The sequence below is a fragment of the Dipodomys merriami genome, unplaced genomic scaffold (assembly GCF_024711535.1).
Source record: "Dipodomys merriami isolate MVZ:Mamm:240054 unplaced genomic scaffold, mDipMer1.0.p SCAF_30, whole genome shotgun sequence".
Lineage (NCBI taxonomy): Eukaryota > Metazoa > Chordata > Mammalia > Rodentia > Heteromyidae > Dipodomys > Dipodomys merriami.
This window is the reverse complement of record NW_027204493.1, coordinates 14,063,812-14,081,878: the sequence shown is the minus strand read 5'-3', so window position 1 is coordinate 14,081,878 and position 18,067 is coordinate 14,063,812. Positions and strand designations below refer to the sequence as shown.

The following is an 18,067-nucleotide window of genomic DNA, read 5'->3' as shown; positions in this document are numbered from 1 at the left end:
TTTCTCAGTCTGTTAAGTAGGCATAAAAAGACCCCATTACATCAAAATAAAATAAATTACATACAAAGCCATATGGTTTGTCTTGCCATTTGTATTCAGGGCTCTAGTAAAACTTAGGTATTTACATTATGCTTCTGTTAAATAGATATGTAAGAAATATCTTGGATTGCCTTATTCATATTGTTTCATGATAAACTTCGTAAAACATTTTTAAGCAGTCTGTTTGTTCAAGAAACAAATATTTATTAAATTGCCTAGTAGAGAATGGTGAACAAGTATTTATTTACAAAACAACTAGAAGTCAGCTTCCAAAATATGTGCCAAGATTCCAGTCTACAAATCCCCTCATTTTTATGAGAAAACATTAACTTCATTACATATGCTTTAGAACTTTCTGATTGCTTAGTTTTTCCTGCTATGATTTACTATAAAAGATTGGTATTGTCTCCCATCTTAACTACAATCTCCTGATGTCCATTAGTGAGGACTTCAGTGTTTTCCTGAGAGGCCCAGACATGCCCCCAGAGCCTGCCATTTTGAATGTTGGTATGGAAATAAAGAGGCCAGGTAAAATGAATATCTATAAATGAGATAGTATTCTGTATTTAAATGCACAAATATTCTATATCTTAAGGCACAGAGAGATTAAATGATTTGTACCAAGACCAAAGAATTGAAAACGAGTAGCATTTAGTTTTGAATTGGGGACTGATTAATCTTCTGCTTCCATTTTCATGTCAGTAAATGTTCCTTTCTTTCTTGGAGGAATAAAAGCCGTATTTCTGGCAGTTGGTGCCAAAAAGGCCCCGGTGAAGTTTTATGGGACAAATTTTTATGGGACAAATTTTTATAAGACAAAAGGTTTTCATTACAGGGCTGGAGCCTTGGCTTCTGTATCTAACTCAGCACCTCTGATTGGTTCTTCTCTAAGCTTCTCGGCACAATTTTGTCTATAAATTATTACACCGATCACAGAAAAGTCAGTGGGGCTCCAGGCTTTCTGTAAGACAAATCTCCACCTTTAGCATCTGACAGATGTTCCTGGTGATTCTATAGAAATCAGAATAGGGACATAGAAAGTTTCAAGTTCAGAAATCCCAGAGTTATTATGGTATTATCCCTTCAAAAAAAAGTAGCACTATGAGAAGTTTTAAGACTGAGACTATGCATAGGCACTCATTAATGGGCATTAGAGGCTCAGTCTACATTTGCTGGGTTATCAGAGAAAAGGGAGTATTTGTCCTTTCTTAAAGCTGATATACAGAAGAATACCACAAGAATTATCTTAATTAAAAAAATAACCTTGTAGTCTGAGGTGTTATAAAAATGACACATTGCCAGAAGTATGAATAGTTCTTTATAACCACATTTACTTTATCATTCTCGACAGACAGACAGACAGACACACACACACACACACACATACACACACACACATACACACACACACTTTTCTGAAATTTTGAGTCCATTGAGCTGCGAGTCCACTTCTGGATTTTTGGTAGTTAATTGAAGGCAAGAGTTTCTTGATTTTCTTGTGCAGACTGGCTTTGAACCACATTCCTCAGATTTCAGCCTCCCGAGTAGCTAGGATTTCAGATGTGAGCCACTGGCACCTGGCTGTAGCCACTGTTTTAGGATTCTTGCCTGAATTTGTCTGAACTGTGATGACTGTACTAGTTGCCAAATGATAATTGTTCTCATTTTGTATTTCTTGCTAAAGTTTTTAGTTGGAGTTTTATACCACTGGTTTTTTAATGGAACTCCAGAAAGACTCCTTCTGTGACAGAAAATATATGAAGTAATCTAAGTTCATAGGAAATAAAAATCTCCACTTTCTCTCTCTATCAAATCTTAGAGCACAGGTTTTTGGCTAAGTAACATATTTACTCATATTTAATACTGTGGAAATATGCCATTTTATTGGAAGGCTATTTTCATTTTGGGGTGACGAAATGCCTACCTTTCTTGAGATGCTTGTCTCTTCAGGTTTACTCTACAGTCTCATGAAGTCCTGGTCTCATTCTTTTTTTTTTCCTGGGCCTTCCCTATCCATCCTTCTTTAGAACTTGGTCTAATGCTGGAGAGGTTAAAACTCCCTTGTCAACAAGGAAGCCCACTCACTTGCCAACTTCTTTGTAGACAGGATTGGTAAGTGATATCCCTTAGGCCATCTTATTCTCTTCTACTTCTTTTTTTTGTGAACATACTGTACAGAGGGGTTACAATTACATGGGCAGGATAATGCATACATTTCTTACCAAGCATTGCAGCCTCCTCCTTTGTCTCTTCTACTTCTAACTCAGCAGTTCAGTAGCTTTCTATCCAGTCTTAAAATCTAGACAATAAAGATCCACTTAATTCTATTATTTCTATTACTTTCCAATGCAAAATAAGTCAAGTTATTATTCACATTTCATTTCTCACTCTTGAAATGCCTTAAAAAATAGAACCTGTAAGAGACATGTGTTTTACTAGGCTCTCGATGTACAAAGGTACATTTAAGACTTACCCAGGTCTTTCCTCTGGAAGATTTCAGATCTTCAACTGTACCCACCCGTGAGCACTGTTCTGTTCCTGGAGCAATCACTCTCCTTAGTACAGCTCTCAAAACATTATTCCAATCCAAAATATTATCCCAATAACTTCTTACGTATTTTGCAGAGGTGATAATTTTCACTTATACCAAAGAACCAGTGGACAAGAGTGGCTAGTTTCCAATAGAAAACCATTCGATTGGCTTAATAAACTATGTAACTGTCAAGTATTAAGAAACAATGTCAACATGATGGCTCACATCTGTAACCTTAGCTACTCAAGAAGTAGAGATCAGGAGGATTGCAGTTTGAGGTCAGCCTGGTAAAAAGTTTGTGAGATTCTCATCCTAGCCAGTAGATGGGCCTGGTGTGTATGCCTTTCATCTGGAGTGGGAAACATAAATAGGAGGACTGTGGTCTAGTCCAGCCTGTAAAAAAGTGAGATCCTATCTCAAAAATAACTTAAGCAGGGGCTGGGAAGGTGGCTCAGTGGTAGAGCACTTGCCTTGCATGCTCGAGGCCCTGGGTTTGATTCCTCAGCACCACATAAGAAAAAAGCCGGAAGTGGCACTGTGGCTCAAGTGGTAGAGTGCTAGCCTTGAGCTGAAGAGCTGAGGGACAGCGCCCAGGCCCAGAGTTCAGGACCCATGACCGGACCCAAAAAAACAAAATAACTTAAGCAGGGGCTGGGAAGGTGGCTCAATGGTAGAGTGCTTGCCTTGTATGCATGAGGCTCTGGGTTCGATTCCTCAGCACCACATAAGCAGAAAAAGCTGGAAGTGGCACTGTGGCTCAAGTGGTAGAGTGCTAACCTTAAGCTGAAGAACAGAGGGACAGCGCCCAGGCCCAGAGTTCAGACCCTATGACCCACAAGGAAAATAAAATAAGCAAAAATGACTGGAGGTGTGACTTAAATGGTACAGTGCCTGCCTACAAAAAAGAAAAAAAGAAAAAAAGAAAAAGAAATCTAGTTTCTTCTAGTTTCTTTTTCTTTCTTTCTTTCTTTGGGGGGGGGGGTCCAGTCATGGGGCCTGAACTCTGGGCCTGTATGTGCTGTCCCTCAGCTCTTCAGCTCAAGGCTAGCGCTCTACCACTTGAACCACAGCACCACTTCTGTCTTTTTTCTTTTTTCTTATGTGGTGCTGAGGAATCAAACCCAGGGCTTCAAGCATGCAAGGCAAGCACTCTACCACTGAGCCAACTTCCCAGCCCTGATTTCTTTTTCTTTATAGTATTATAACTTAAACAGAACAGTTTAAGCAGCTAGGAATCATTCTCTGGCACCAATTCCAGAGCACAGTCACCTGGTTCTCGGAGGAGGGATACATAATACATTTATAACTAATCAAATCTGTCATGAATCTGATATTATGAATAGAGATGGTAGGATTGCTAAATAAAACCAATTTATTTCCCAGGAACTGTTGGAGAATTCAGATTCTAGTTTTCATCAGAAATTACTGTTTTTGGAAAAGACAATCCAATTTCTGATTTCCAACACAAATTGGATTATTTTTAATTTAAGTAATTCAATTTTTCATGCATAATCTTATTTCTTTCTGACACAGTTTTTAGAGATGACATATTTTTTCCTTTTCACTTAAAAATTGTAAATGAGGATGGTAGGGGAAAAACAAAGGAGAGGGTAACAATGCTTGATAGGAAATGTACTCATTACTTTACTCATACAACTGTAATTCCTCTTAGAGTATCTTTACAATAAACTGTACATAAAAATTGTAAATGACAGAATTCCCTTGCCCTATCCTTGAGTGGTCTAAGGAACAAAGTTCTCAATGAATGGTTTTTGACCTTCTGGGACAGAAACCTCATTTATATAGCAATATATTAGTCAAAAGACTTGATAGAACTCTGGTTCTTAGCCAGTATTGAGCCAAAGCAATATATACCTAAAGATCAAAACATCTGTTAAGTAGTCCAGTATTTCCAATATTAATTTAACAGTTCTGTGAATGGTATGATAGCTTATGGTATAATAGCACTTTTGACCTAGACACTTGAATACTTTGACAGAATCACACAAATTCAGACATGGTTATCACTGACAGGTATGAAAAGGTGTGACCGAAAGAAGTTAAGAGTTAAATGTGTTGTCTGCTATGCTTTTTCTAGGGTCAGTTTTACACTTTCAGTCACTAATGTTTGAGAAAAGACTACCCACAGTGGGGTTGGTCAATAAAACACTGGAGTTAGGATGAACACTGACAAGCAACAGGTATTAAAGGCTTCTTTGAAAAAAATACATTGCAAGGTGAGGAAATTTGAATGTCAATGAGAAGAATAAGAAGAATAATTGAAATATATCATACATTAGAATTAATAAATTTGTCATGATTCCAAAACAAGGCCAATGGTCATACCTGGATGTCAGAGTAAGAAGATGAACTCGTTATTCTAAAACCAGGAACAGAAGGAAAAAGAATCAACATTTTTCTTACTTCTCTAACAAACAGCTAATGGGAGAAAGCTCTTCATAGTAGTAAATTAAGACATAAGGAATAAAAGAGTACTAATGTTTTGTCTCAATAATGGATTGAGGCATTGGTGTCAATGACTGTTAAACTGGTAGGTGATAGGGTGACAAGGTAGATCAACCTACCAATCTTTGAACCAATCTTTGAATCAATCAATTTTAACATATTCAGTGGTGAGGCAACCAAATATTACTGTACTTTGCAATGAAGTACAATGGGAAATATTTATAGTGTATTGATATTAAAAATGTAATGATCCTTATTTAAGCCTGTAGATTTAACTACAGTATTTAGGAGATACAAGGGAGAAGGGAATATATTAAAAGCATCCTAGAGATGTACCCAGCATAATACAAACAATCCAATTGTCTCAGCAAACAGATTACAAGGAAAAAATTAAAGAATGGAACCCATAGATGAAAAGAAAGCTGTGTAAAGTATTAAATGTGACTTATAGATGTCTACGGATCTTGAATCAGAAACAATAAATGTGTTTTAATTTAAAAAGACACATACTAGATCAATTGAGAAATTTGAACACATTAGATATTTGATGGTATTAAGGAATTACAATATTTAGGTATAATAGTAGTTTTGTGGTTATGTTTTAAGAGTTATATATTTTATTGGTACTTACTAAATTGTAGCACACTATTAGTACTTACAAATTATTTACAGATGAAATAATTTGATTCAAAACAATTTATTGGGTAAAAATGTAGATAGGAAAACACCTGAAACAAGATTGGCTGTCATTGATAATTATTGGAAATGTCTGACAGGTAAGTAGAGGTTTATTGTGCACTTCAACACAAATACTTTAATGTGTCAGTCATCTCATAATCAATGCATTTTTCTTTCATAGATGAATCAATTTTAAAAGGAGAACTCTAGATTCTCTGAAATACAAGTTACCACAGTTTTAATTACATGGATGTGTGCAATAATTCAAACATGAATAATAAGTCCTGTTAGAAAATGAATTAGAGTTCTGGGAAGGTGGCTCAGTGGTAGAGCGCTTGCCTTGCATGCCTGAGGCCCTGGGTTCGATTCCTCAGCACCACATAAGCAAAAAGAAAAAAGCCGGAAGTGGTGCTGTGGCTCAAGTGGTAGAGCGCTAGCCTTGAGCTGAAGAGCTGAGGGACAGCGCCCAGGTCCAGAGTTAGGCTCCACGACTGGACCAAAAAAAAAAAAAAAAAGAAAATGAATTAGAATATATGATAATCTTGTGTCATTCTGGATGCCAGGGACTAGTTTTTCTTGTTGTCTGGCAGGTCAATGAAGGGCTAATATTATATCAGCACATGGCGCGTGAGAACACAGGTTGGACTGTGGAAGATTCATTCACATTCACAATGTCCTCCCCACCAGCAGTTCTGGGTCCTGAAGAGTTCCATATTACCATTTCATATGAAATTAATGAGCCTGGTTCGCAGAGCCATCTGTTTGCAAATACAGGTAATGATAATAACATCTAGTCAGTGCCTTATCTAAATCCAAATAGGGACAATAAATCTTCCCACCCACCTTTTTTGCCAATGCCATGATATCAACTTTTGATATAAATATGCTATGTTTGTTATATTGACCCCTTTCTCTGAGCCTCTTCTATTTTCTTTCATATGTTTATTAGTTGTCTTGGGGGAAACCACCAACCTAACTTTAGGGAATTCTATTTGTACATCCAAATGGGGATTTCACTGTTCCTTTGAAAACTGTTGATAGAAAATGAAAATGACAAATAGGGTAAGTTCTTAGAGGGAAAAGAGGTTTTGAAAACTCAATGTGTTTCCATTGCAATACAAAGTGTAGTAGACAAAGTTAGAAAACTAGCATAAATGAATCTAAGGACTTTTTTCTTGAGAGCTTGTTTGGAGGTTCTAGCAGGGGAGCGCAGCTACTCGTATACCCTTGACCGAAGACCCGTCCTCCTCTATCGGGGATGGTCGTCCTCTTCGACCGAGCGCGCAGCTTCGGGAGGGACGCACATGGAGCGGTGAGGGAGGAAGGGGACACCGGCCTAGCCAGCCAGATCAGCCGAATCAACCCTGGCGATCAATGGGGTGACAGATGTCGCAGCCAGATCGCCCTCACATCCAGGACTTTTTTCTTAAAGTTCACTTACATTGTTTTCATTATGTGTGTATCTGTGTGTGTGTGTGTATCTGTGTGTGTGTGTGTGTGTGTGTGCGCGTGTGCATGCGCGCGTGCGTGCGTATTTGTATTTAAACTGTACTAGTTTTTGCCTTTGGTAATTCCAGTACCTGAACAATCTAAGTGTTTAGAATAACCCATTAAGAGGCAAGTTTGAAAGAAAAAGCTTTATAATAGCATCTGAAAGTTCTAATAAAATGCTGTGCTGTCCCTTTGTTTATGTTTGTTTTACTTAATAGGAGCTACTGTCAAGGAGGGAGACAAAGTTCTCATTGACCAGTCTAAGTTAGATGCTTCCAACCTCTTACTCCAATTACCTGAACTTCAGCGCTCTTCCTATGAAATCTGGTACCAAGTTACATCCCTTCCTTACCATGGGACCATTATGGTTGGAGAAAGAAACATCACCAAAGGAAAACCCAATTTCTCCCAGTATATAATTAATAAATTTGGGATCCTATACCTTCATGATGACTCTGAATCACTGACTGATAACTTTACCTTTGCCGTTTGGCCAAACCAAAAAAGCAAGTCCATCACCAAGCCAGAAGGCGACTGTCTTGAAGAGATGTTTAAGATCACCATTTTTCCTGTCAATGACCAGGCACCAGAATTAAAGACAAAAGGGCTTCGGTTGGAAGTTCTGCAGGGCAGTAGGTTGGTTGTGGGACCTGAAATCCTGAAAGTGGAAGATGTAGACAGTCCCTCAAATGAAATCAGGTATATGATCATCCGTAATCCCAACAATGGCTTTTTGGCGATGGCTGACCATCTAGATGTGCCTGTTCACCATTTTACACAAGCTGATATTGATAACTCTCAGGTGTGGTTCATACAAGATGGAAGACCATGTTCTGGAGTGTTCTACTTTAGTGTGACTGATGGAAAACACCGCCCTCTCTACAAGCTGTTCCATCTGGATGTCATTCCCATCTCCATCACCCTTGTGAACCTCACAGATCTACTTCTCCCACAAGGTCAGACAACGGTTCCCATCACCAATGCTCACATATCAGCAGTGACCAATGGGAACAGCCCCCATATAATCTACAGAATGACATGGCCACTCCAACATGGGCAACTGCTGATTGAAAACCAGGTGGTCACTAATTTTGGACAGGAGGATTTAGATTTGGGAAGACTCTTTTACCATATGACAAATCTCACAGCTTCAGAGGACCAGCTACACCTCTCATTGTTTACATCAGAAAGCAACCTGACAGGACAAACACTGGGCATTAGAGTGCAGCCTCTACTGTGGGTTACATCAAACCTGAAAATTGTCAACAGAATAGCCCATCAGCTGAGGAGACAAGACCTCAGTGCAACTGAGCTTGCTAATCTGACTAACAGTGATCCTACATTTGAAGTGACAAAACCCCCTGTGCATGGAAGACTTATGCGAATAGTGGTTCACAGCAATATGGCAGAAGATGCCACTCTGTTTACTCAGAAAGACATTGACCAGGGGCTGTTGGTGCTGGAATCATGTGCTAATCTAACAGGCACTGATATGCTAAATGACTCTTTTATTTTCGTGCTCAGGGCTGACTCTGTACAACCAGCAATAGGTTATCTCCCCTTCACCATTGTGCCACCTGATCCCTCACTTTTGCAAAGCATGACGACAGATGTTCCTTTATTGCTCACTGGAGATAACCTTGTAACCTCAGTTTTCTCTGAGAAACAGCCTGTGGTTTCTTCAGAAGCCATGACACAGATAGAACCTCTGGGGAATCTGACCCAGACCAGATGGCAGGGAGCAGAACCCTGGGGGCAGCACAATGGCAAAGAGCCAAGAGTGAATGACAAGGTCTCTCCCACCAGGATCATTTGGTTACCAGCTGCCACCAAAATCAACCCTGGGGCATCCACTCAGCCCAGGGAGAGCAGTTACCCCCCAATGGTCTTCATACCCCTGACTGCTGCGTTCCTCCTGCTAATAGTGACTGTAGTGGCCTTGTGTGTCTGGTTGCTGGGCCGGGAGGAAGAGACGGCAAAACCCCGACTTGAACCCCAGCTCAACCTAGAGCCCACAACCCCTAGCTGCAGACCAGAAAGGAGTGTAAGCATTCCCACTGTCATAGTGACACCCCTTCTAAGAAGCCCCAGCAGTCCCCCAGCCAGTCTGTTCAGTGTCCCACAATGTGAGCAAATGGCTTACCCAGCAGCTGAGCCAATGGAAAAATGTGCTACTTGGGAGTCATGGGTAAACCTGGATCCCGATATGGCCAAACTCTGCCGACAAACCAACCCGACACTGAAACACAACCAGTACTGGGTGTAGACGGAGGCTCTTCTTTCTTATTGACTACCTATTGTGTTTCAGGCAGTAGGACAGGCAGAACAATACAGAAATGCTGGTTGAAGCAAAGAAAGCCAGGCCCTACTACTCCCACTCAGTGCTCAGACATAGCCTTGTGGATAGGTAGTCATTTGACTCTCTACAATGCTGGTCAGCTTTGCATAGTGGGCATTGCATACCCTTCTCTAGATCAGACTTGTATACTTAAGTTTTTGTAAGTATTTCAACCATTTACCAAGGTGGTACTGAACATGGTGGCCCACTGAGAACAGCAATATTAACTTGGAATACAGAGTTTAAAAAGTGAGGCTTTGGGTATTTTCCATAGAGTATTTTCTGCATTAGTCAACAGGAAGTGTAAGAATTGTCTCAGCAGCAGATGTGATTTATAACATCAATGTGTTTGCCAATGTAATGTTTATCTTCAATGTCTTTTCCTCCTTGGACCCCCCTTCCCATCCCCGGGTTTGGTTTCCCTAATGCAGGAAATGACTTGCTGCTCCAGAAAGTGAGACAGTCTGACCTTCTTTGAAGCTCTTCACTGAATCTATTGTGTTTCCTCAAGAGAATTGTCTATTCAGATGGTTAAAACCAAGCTGAGTTTAGTAGAAATATTATTTGATGCCCTAAAGGACAGAAAAGTTTGCCTTTGCTTTACAATGAATTGAAGTGACAAGTTTGTGTTTGTATTTGGGTTGCCTAATTGAGCCTGACATTTGTTGACTAAGCATTAATTTGTGTAACTGTAAAATGAAGATATTAGTACTTGTATTAGGAATGCTATAGGCTGAAAATCACAAGACATCCACTATAAGTGTTTTAGATTGGGGGTTGGCAACGTTTTTTCTGAAACATAGTCAAGATTTTAGGCTCAATGGGTCACATATGGACTCTGTCATCAATTATTTTTTATTTCATTTTATTGTAAAGATGCTGGTTATAGTTACATGAGTAAGGTAATGAGTACTTTTCTTGTTGTGCATTGTTACTCCTCTTTTGTTTTTCTCCTACCATCCCTTCCCTTCCCTTCCTCCCCTCTCTCCCCCGCAAAGTTGTAAAGTTCATTTCCAACATAGTGTCTTGTGTATCATTGTTGCAATGGGTCATCCTGTGTCCTTGTTTCAGCGCTTTGTTATTCCCCTTCCCCTCCCCAAATTATATATATATATATATGTATATATAATATAATATATAATATATATAGATATATATAGTACCAAAATCAAGTACAGTGACAACAGGGGATATACCATAGTTGGGAAGAACAAACAAAAGAAAACTTTTAAAGTGTAAAACTTCTTAATTCTTAGATTTGACTTATAGACCATAGTCTATATTGCCAGTTTAGGCAATAAAAACATTAAATGATCAATTATCTTAACTAATGGGCATACTGGATGCAGACACCCAAGACAGATAAAAAATTGAAGGGATGAAGTTCTTGTTTTCTTTCTTCCACTTTCCTTAAACCACTAGCCCTTAATTCTTTTGTCCAATGGCAAGATAGCTTCCATAGCTCCAAGCCATACAACCACATTCAAGGCAGAAATTGCAATGAGGTAAACAAAATATGGCAAAATGTCTTTTTCCTATAGAGTTTCTTGTTTATTACTACCATCATCACCATTGTTACTACTACTACTACTACTATATTAATCTCAGAAAGGGAGTTACTTCCAAACATTTTTTCCCTTCTATGAGCATTTCCTTGAACTAGTCAACACAATTCTCATCCTTCCGCAGCCACCAGCAAGGGAAATGGGATTCTCCTGAGTGATTATCCCTTCCACCAGAGAGGCTACCACATTTGAGATCAGTGGTTCACCACTGTGTAATGAGAGAATGAAGGGATAACAATCAGGCAGTATAGGATTTTATTAAAATACTTTTCAAGTATTTAGATACTTGGCAAAGAAAGATTTTTGGGTTTTCAAATTGGTGTCTATTTCAGTGTTTTCTTTTTATGTTTTGATGATTTTCTTTTCTTTTTTTTGGGGGGGGGGTCCGGTCATGGGGCCTGAACTCTGGGCCTGGGCGCTGTCCCTCAGCTCTTCAGCTCAAGGCTAGCGCTCTACCACTTGAGCCACAGCGCCACTTCCGGCTTTTTTCTTTTTGCTTATGTGGTGCTGAGGAATCGAACCCAGGGCCTCAGGCATGCAAGGCAAGCGCTCTACCACTGAGCCATCTTCCCAGCCCTTTGATGATCTTCTTAAAGCCTGAAATGGATGGATGTTCTTGCAGTGGAGATGGGGAAGGGTGGGCTGAGATGGGGTGACTATGAAGGGGGAATATACACAACTCCAAGGCAGTTAGTGGTGATTGGAGTTATTTTTGGTTTCCAAAAATGCTGGGAGAAGGTGCTTCTTGCATCTAGTACACAGAGACTAAGTAGGCTGCCAAATATCCAACAACACACAGGACAGAGCCCATCAATTATCTAGTTAGTCCCAGTTATCAGGATTGTGGAGATTAAGAAGCCCTGGTTTAAGTATTAAAAAAAGAGTTTTATTATATAACTGATAAAGGCTTAGTAAACTCATTACTAGCCCTAGGCAAAAATTGTTTTCTAAAAATAGAATGGACTGGTGGAGATTCCACAGTATGTTTGAAACTCTGGCTAATAATATATGCCTGGATACTCTTTTAAAGAAGATGTATTAAAAACAAAACACAACTTGACAACAGATTTATGTCTATGTATTCTTGGTTCTAGGGAAAAGATTATAGGAGAACACATCAGGAAAAAAAATGAGCCAGAATATTTAGTGAAGTGAAAGTGAGGGCAAGATTCTTTGAAGTTTCATGCCTCTGATAGGCTTCTTACAGAAAATGCTTATTTTCCTCACACTGTCTCTTTTCTGCTTCTCTAGGTGACACATTCTCTCTCAGCCCAACTTTAACTGTTCTTTGTGACACCAGATATCACCATCCACAGATTAAATGGCAACATAACATATACGTAGAGACAGCCACAGATGCCTTAGCTCCTTACTTGGCATCTCTGTCTGTGACAGCTGTTGCTGAAGAAAACTTATCTATCCTTCAAAATGCTTCTCTCCTGTGTTTATGGGTTTCTGAATTACTGATTTATGAGTTGCCCATTTCCAGTATTTTTGTTTTAGGAAAGATGATGGACGAGAGTCTTAACTCAAGGTTGGTTTGATCCATATGCAATTACCAATTGTTCTGAGTTTTGTTATAATCTAGGAACCCCTTAGGGAGCAGTGAGCAGTGTGATATAGGGACCACACACCCAGAGGAAGGCTGAGGAGCATCTTTCCCTCTCACAAGAGAATTTTTCTCCCCCTTAACTAGGCCATGCCTACTCTTTGTGTAAGAGCCAGACATCCTTGGCTCAGTGAGCATGCTGGCTTCCTCCTTGCCTCTGCTCTAAAGTCTGTGGAGCTGGTATTACCAGCCTGGCCAAACAAAAAGTCTGCCTTTTTGTCCTCCTTTTTTGTTTGTTAAATTTGCAACAAATAAAATTGATACCCATCATAAAAGAACACACACACAAGACACTTAAAGATCAGAATTTCTATTTTTGTTTGCAAGTATGCAAAGAACTGCCTGAGATTCAAATGTCAAACTTCATCCATCAAAAAAAGTAATTAATAGAGTTTGGAAAGTTTTCTTCCACAGACCCTGGAATATACTACTGATTAACAGATGGGTTCCATTAAAAGGAAACAATGTCAACCATTTGGTGCTGGCTCAAAGAAAGCACAAATAAAAGTTTTTGGAAAAGGCTTTTCAGAAATTGAGGTTCTAGAAATTGAAATCAGTATGAGGTGGTTTCTCCCATAGGCAGACATGAATTTCAACTTTTGTCTTAATGAATTCACCACATTATAAAAAATGATCAGCCGGGTGCTTGTAATCCTAGCTACTCAGGAGGCTCAGATCTGAGGATGATGGTTCAAAGCCAGCCTGGGCAGGAAAATCCATGAGACTCTTATCTCCAATAAACCACTCAGAAAACTGGAAGTGGCACTGTGGCTCAAGTGGTAGAGTGCTAGCCTTGAGCTGAAGAGCTAAGGAACAGTGCCCAGGCCCAGACTCAGCTCTTCAGATCTCTGAAGCTGAAATGGACACATTTGATGATAATATGTGATGATTGTATATCAGATGATGTTCCCTAAAATTAAGGATGAGACAAAGCTACCCATCTCAATACTTCAGAGGAATCATAGTAATGAAATTCAGCCTGCATAAGGAGAGCTATGGGTTTGAAAGTAGATACAGAACCACTGTTTTGCTAGACACTCCCCTCTTAAAGAGTGTTCTATCTGATCTTCAAGAATTGCACACATGTGCCAGACCGATGAGGATACAAGGGAAGGAGGACAAGGAGAAATGGGGCTTAGGAAAGGATTTTATGATTGCACTTGAAGTGCTCAGAGGCACATGCTGCCCATGCAGGGGCGCAGCATTATGTGTTTTGTTTTTGATTTTTGCCAGTCCTGCGGCTTGAACTCTGGGCCTTGGCACTCTCCCTGAGCCTCTTTTGCTTAAGGCTAGCACTCTACTACTTGATCCACAGTGCTACTTCCAGCTATTTCTGAGTACGTTTTTGGAGATAAGAGTCTCACAGATTGGCCCAGCTGGCTTTGAACTACAATCCTTAGATCTCAGCCTCCTGAGTAGCTAGGATTATAGGCGTGTGCCATTGGCACCCAGCTCAGCATCATGTTTAAGTTCACCCATGTTTAGCATCTATGTTCTTTTTATGACCAAATAGTATGCTATTATATGCATATACTTTATTTTACCCATCTACTCATCAGTTAATGGAAATTTAGGTTATTTTCACTGTTTTGGATGTTATAAATAATGCTTTTACGAATGTATATGGTATAGGTCTAGGAGCAGAATTTCTGATTTGTGTCGCATCTCCAAGAAATTTGTGTCTTAACTATCCAAGAAAATTTTTGCAAAGTGATTGCTACATTCTGCATTCCCACCTGCAGTATGTGAAGGGGCTCATTTCTCCACATCTTCATTCAGACTTGGAATTCTTTATCTTAATTTTAGCCATCCTCCTGAGTGAAAATGGAGTCTCGCTGTGGTTTGGGTACATTTTTCTCTGACAGCTAATGATCAGAATCAACTTCTAGGTAATTATTGACTGTGTGGGCCTCTTTTTTTGGAGAATTGTCTGTTTCTGATCTTTCAATCATTTAAACAATTTAGTTGTTTATCCTTTTGTTTTTGAATTATAGGAGTTATCTATATGTTCTGGATACTAGCCCTGAATCAAATCTATAATATACAAAAATCTTTTATTGAGTGTACTGACTTCCCTTTCTTGATAGTGTCCTTTGAAGCCTAGAAGTTTTACATTTTGACTATATCTAGTTTGTTTATTATTGTCCTTTGTTATTTGTACTTCTGGTATTTTATCTGAAAAATCATTTCCTAAACCATTTCCATTTTCTAAAATAATGGGAACTTATGTCCATGTTTTCTTCTAAAAGTTTTCTAATTTTAGCCTTTTCAATTAGGTCTTGGACCCATTTTGAATTACTTTTTATATGTAATATTGGTTAGAGGTACAGTCTCATTCTATTATAGGTAGAGTCTACTTAGCCCAGCACCATTTATTGAACAAATTATTCTTTCTAATATTTAATTGCCTTTATAACCTCGTCAAAATGATCTCAAGCCTATAATCCTAGCTACTTGGGAGAGATTGGATGATCATGCTTCAAGGTTAGCCAAAACATTAAAGTTTGAAAGACTCCATCTCAACTAATGGACTGTATAGAGATAATCTGTTGATTCTAGTTATGGAGGAAAAACACAATGGCTGGGTACAGTGGTAGATACCCTATGACACAAAGAAGCATACATAGAAGCATCATAGATCAGGCTGGACTCAGGCATAAGTAAGACCCTACCATCAAAATAACCAACAGAAAAGAGAGAGATAAAAACTGAGGACAGCCAGGGCTACCTAGGTAGACAATTAAAAATACAAATTCATAAATGTGAAGGATTATTTCTGTACTCCTCCCTTATGCCAGTGCTATGCTGGCTAGCATTTCCCATACACTGCAGTCTGTGCAAAGGCCTTCTCTGTAGCCTTTTTCTCCTGCTCTTTTTTTGGGGTTCTCCTGGTTTGGGAAGCCCAAAGTCTATCTTGCAACCCCTCAATCCTGATTCCTGGTTGGCTCCGCTTCTAGATAGAAAGCTTTAGTGAGTAACTGTCCTCCTGAAGATCTTCAGTAGTGTGTGTGTGTGTGTGTGTGTGTGTGTGTGTGTGTGTGTGTGTGTGTGTGTGTGTGTGTGTGTGTGGTGTTTGTGTGAGGTATATGTGAGTGTGTGTATGTGTGTGTGTGTATACATTTGTATGTGAGCACATGTGCACAATGGGAAAAAGAAGCCTGAAATTGCTTTCAGAGTGAGTTGATTCTTTCCTGGAAAGAGTTTTCTTCTCAGAGGCTGCTGTTGCCACAGTCAATTGAAAACAAGGAAGCTGCTTTCAAAAATTCTCTCCTATGCATTGGAATGTAATTGAAAACAACTGTTCTGCTTCTACTAAAACATGTAGGGAACCAGCACTGGTCACTAATCTCAGAGGGGGTGGGTGAAGAGTGCTTTTGGCAAGGGGAGAGGAAGATAGCAGTTGGACTGGAGCAGGGGAAAAACATGGTTTTTAGGTTACAAGAAAGGAAAATAATTTGAGGTTTTCATGTAAAATAGATTTCCATCTAACCTGCTTTGATGGCAAAATAGACCAGGACTGGAAAGGCTTTGCATGACTTTTTAGAGTTATATAGTATTATAAGATCTCTACAGTAGTAAGTCTACTCCAGAGCAGGATTGAACCCTCTTTTAAAAGCAAGTCAAGGACAGGCTTAGCTATCCTTGTTTTATAAAAAAAAAAAAAAGGGATCAGGCCGAGACACTGGTTGCATGCTCTAAAAATTTAGAAGGAAAGCTATCTAGTCATGGTCTTGACTTCAATAGGAAGATTAGAATCTTCATTTCAGCATACCCTGCCTTTGGTTTCCTGCAGGCTCCATATTCTATACCTTTTACTTTCTTCATGGTCCTAGTTTTGTTTCTGGGCATATAGCCCATCCCAATTCCCCACAAGGCCCACACTTGGACTACATCCCTTTCTGAACTATGAACTTTCTTGCCCTGTAGGTAGATGGGCTGCAGGTTCTTCTCCAGAGCCTGGAAGAACACAGAGAATTGGAGGGCTAATTTCAGAAGTTGGGGGCGCATAAATGCATTTCCTTACATAGGGAAGAATATTTCTCCCATTGTATTAATGAGATCACATTGAGAAGTATTTCAAAGGACATTTTAAGTAAAATTATACATGGTTCTTCCTAAGGCTTTTTGGTTGTTACTCTAAGAATGAATGTGCACCAATGCAAAGCCCTTCAGGTTGGGCATTTTAGCTGGACATCTGGATCTCTGGGAAACTAACATCAGGCTGGGTGTAAGATGGTATCTGAAGGGCATCTCCTCCTTTTTTGGTCTCCCACAAATCTCCACAGTCTCAATTCATCCCCAAACAGAAGCATTTCTGTTCCTGTGGAGTCTTTAAGAGTCACATAATAATTAACACTTAGAACAGTTAAGGCATTTATTAAGCACCCAATAAATGTTTTACAATGTTAACTCAGTGATCACCTACATTCTATGAACTAGATACTGTTTTATAGCTTACATCTTAGTTATCTCCTTTGTAAAATGTGATAGAGAGAAAGTAACTTGTTCAAGGCCATATATGTAGTAAGCTCTCAGGGATGTTACGATGAGCAGCTCAAAGTCTCTTTCTGGAAGGAAGAACTTAGGGCTCAGATTATGAGTGTGGGTGACAAATAGGCCACACATATCAGGCTTCCTTGAGAATGTCCTCGATTGACGAGAAAGCCTTAATCCCAATGACATAGTTCCCCTGGCTCCTGCCCCCATTCCCCCCAGGGAACCCCAGTGGAATGACTTATTGCCCAGGTGTAGAAAGGTCCAATTCTGTTTGAATCTCAGGGTAATTTTAAAGGTCTGTCAGGGTCCCTAAGGGGGTTTTCTCAGGCTTTGTTAAGACTACATTGCTACTTCTTTTTGCCCAGTCTTGTTTTCCCTTTCCTTTCCATAGTAGCTAATCTCAGGAGCATTTCCTTGTAAATCTTCTGGTCTCAACCTAGACTCAGTCTGCTTTCTGTGGACCGACACCTTGACAATGCTGTGGCTGTGTGTTGAGTGTAGCCATCTGGCACTCTGGACCAGGCTCTTAAGCAATGCATTCTGCAGACTCTCAAGTGAGGTGTCACTGTTCAATTGGGAAATGAAAACTGTAACCATCAGGTTAGGCAACCCCATGTCAATGCCTAAAATGCTTTATTCCTTTTGAAATGACAATACTTTCCCATATCAGATACTCTGGACATAATGAGCAAGTGTGGCAAAGGCAGTCTACCATTTGGAAAAGTGAACAGGAATATGAAACTCATTTGTTGGACACTTAGAGGAGCTAAGACAAGGCAGGCACTCTAAGGCTGAGACAAGGTGGTGGTCCATTGAGCGTCCGTTCTTGCTCCTCTTCAAATAGTCAGGTC

The 18,067-nt window shown here is 39.6% G+C and overlaps 1 protein-coding gene across 1 annotated transcript in view; it reads left to right on the top strand.

The window, feature by feature from the left end:
- Positions 1 to 11,436, top strand: part of LOC138840692 (chondroitin sulfate proteoglycan 4-like) — a 60,648-nt gene extending 49,212 nt beyond the window's left edge. Inside the window, exons 9-10 of the mRNA XM_070040956.1 lie at positions 6,307 to 6,490; positions 7,426 to 11,436. Of these exons, the coding sequence (XP_069897057.1) occupies positions 6,307 to 6,490; positions 7,426 to 9,473 (2,232 nt within the window). The 3' untranslated portion in view covers positions 9,474 to 11,436. The remainder of the gene's footprint in view (positions 1 to 6,306; positions 6,491 to 7,425) is intronic.
- The last annotated feature ends 6,631 nt before the right edge of the window (positions 11,437 to 18,067 follow it).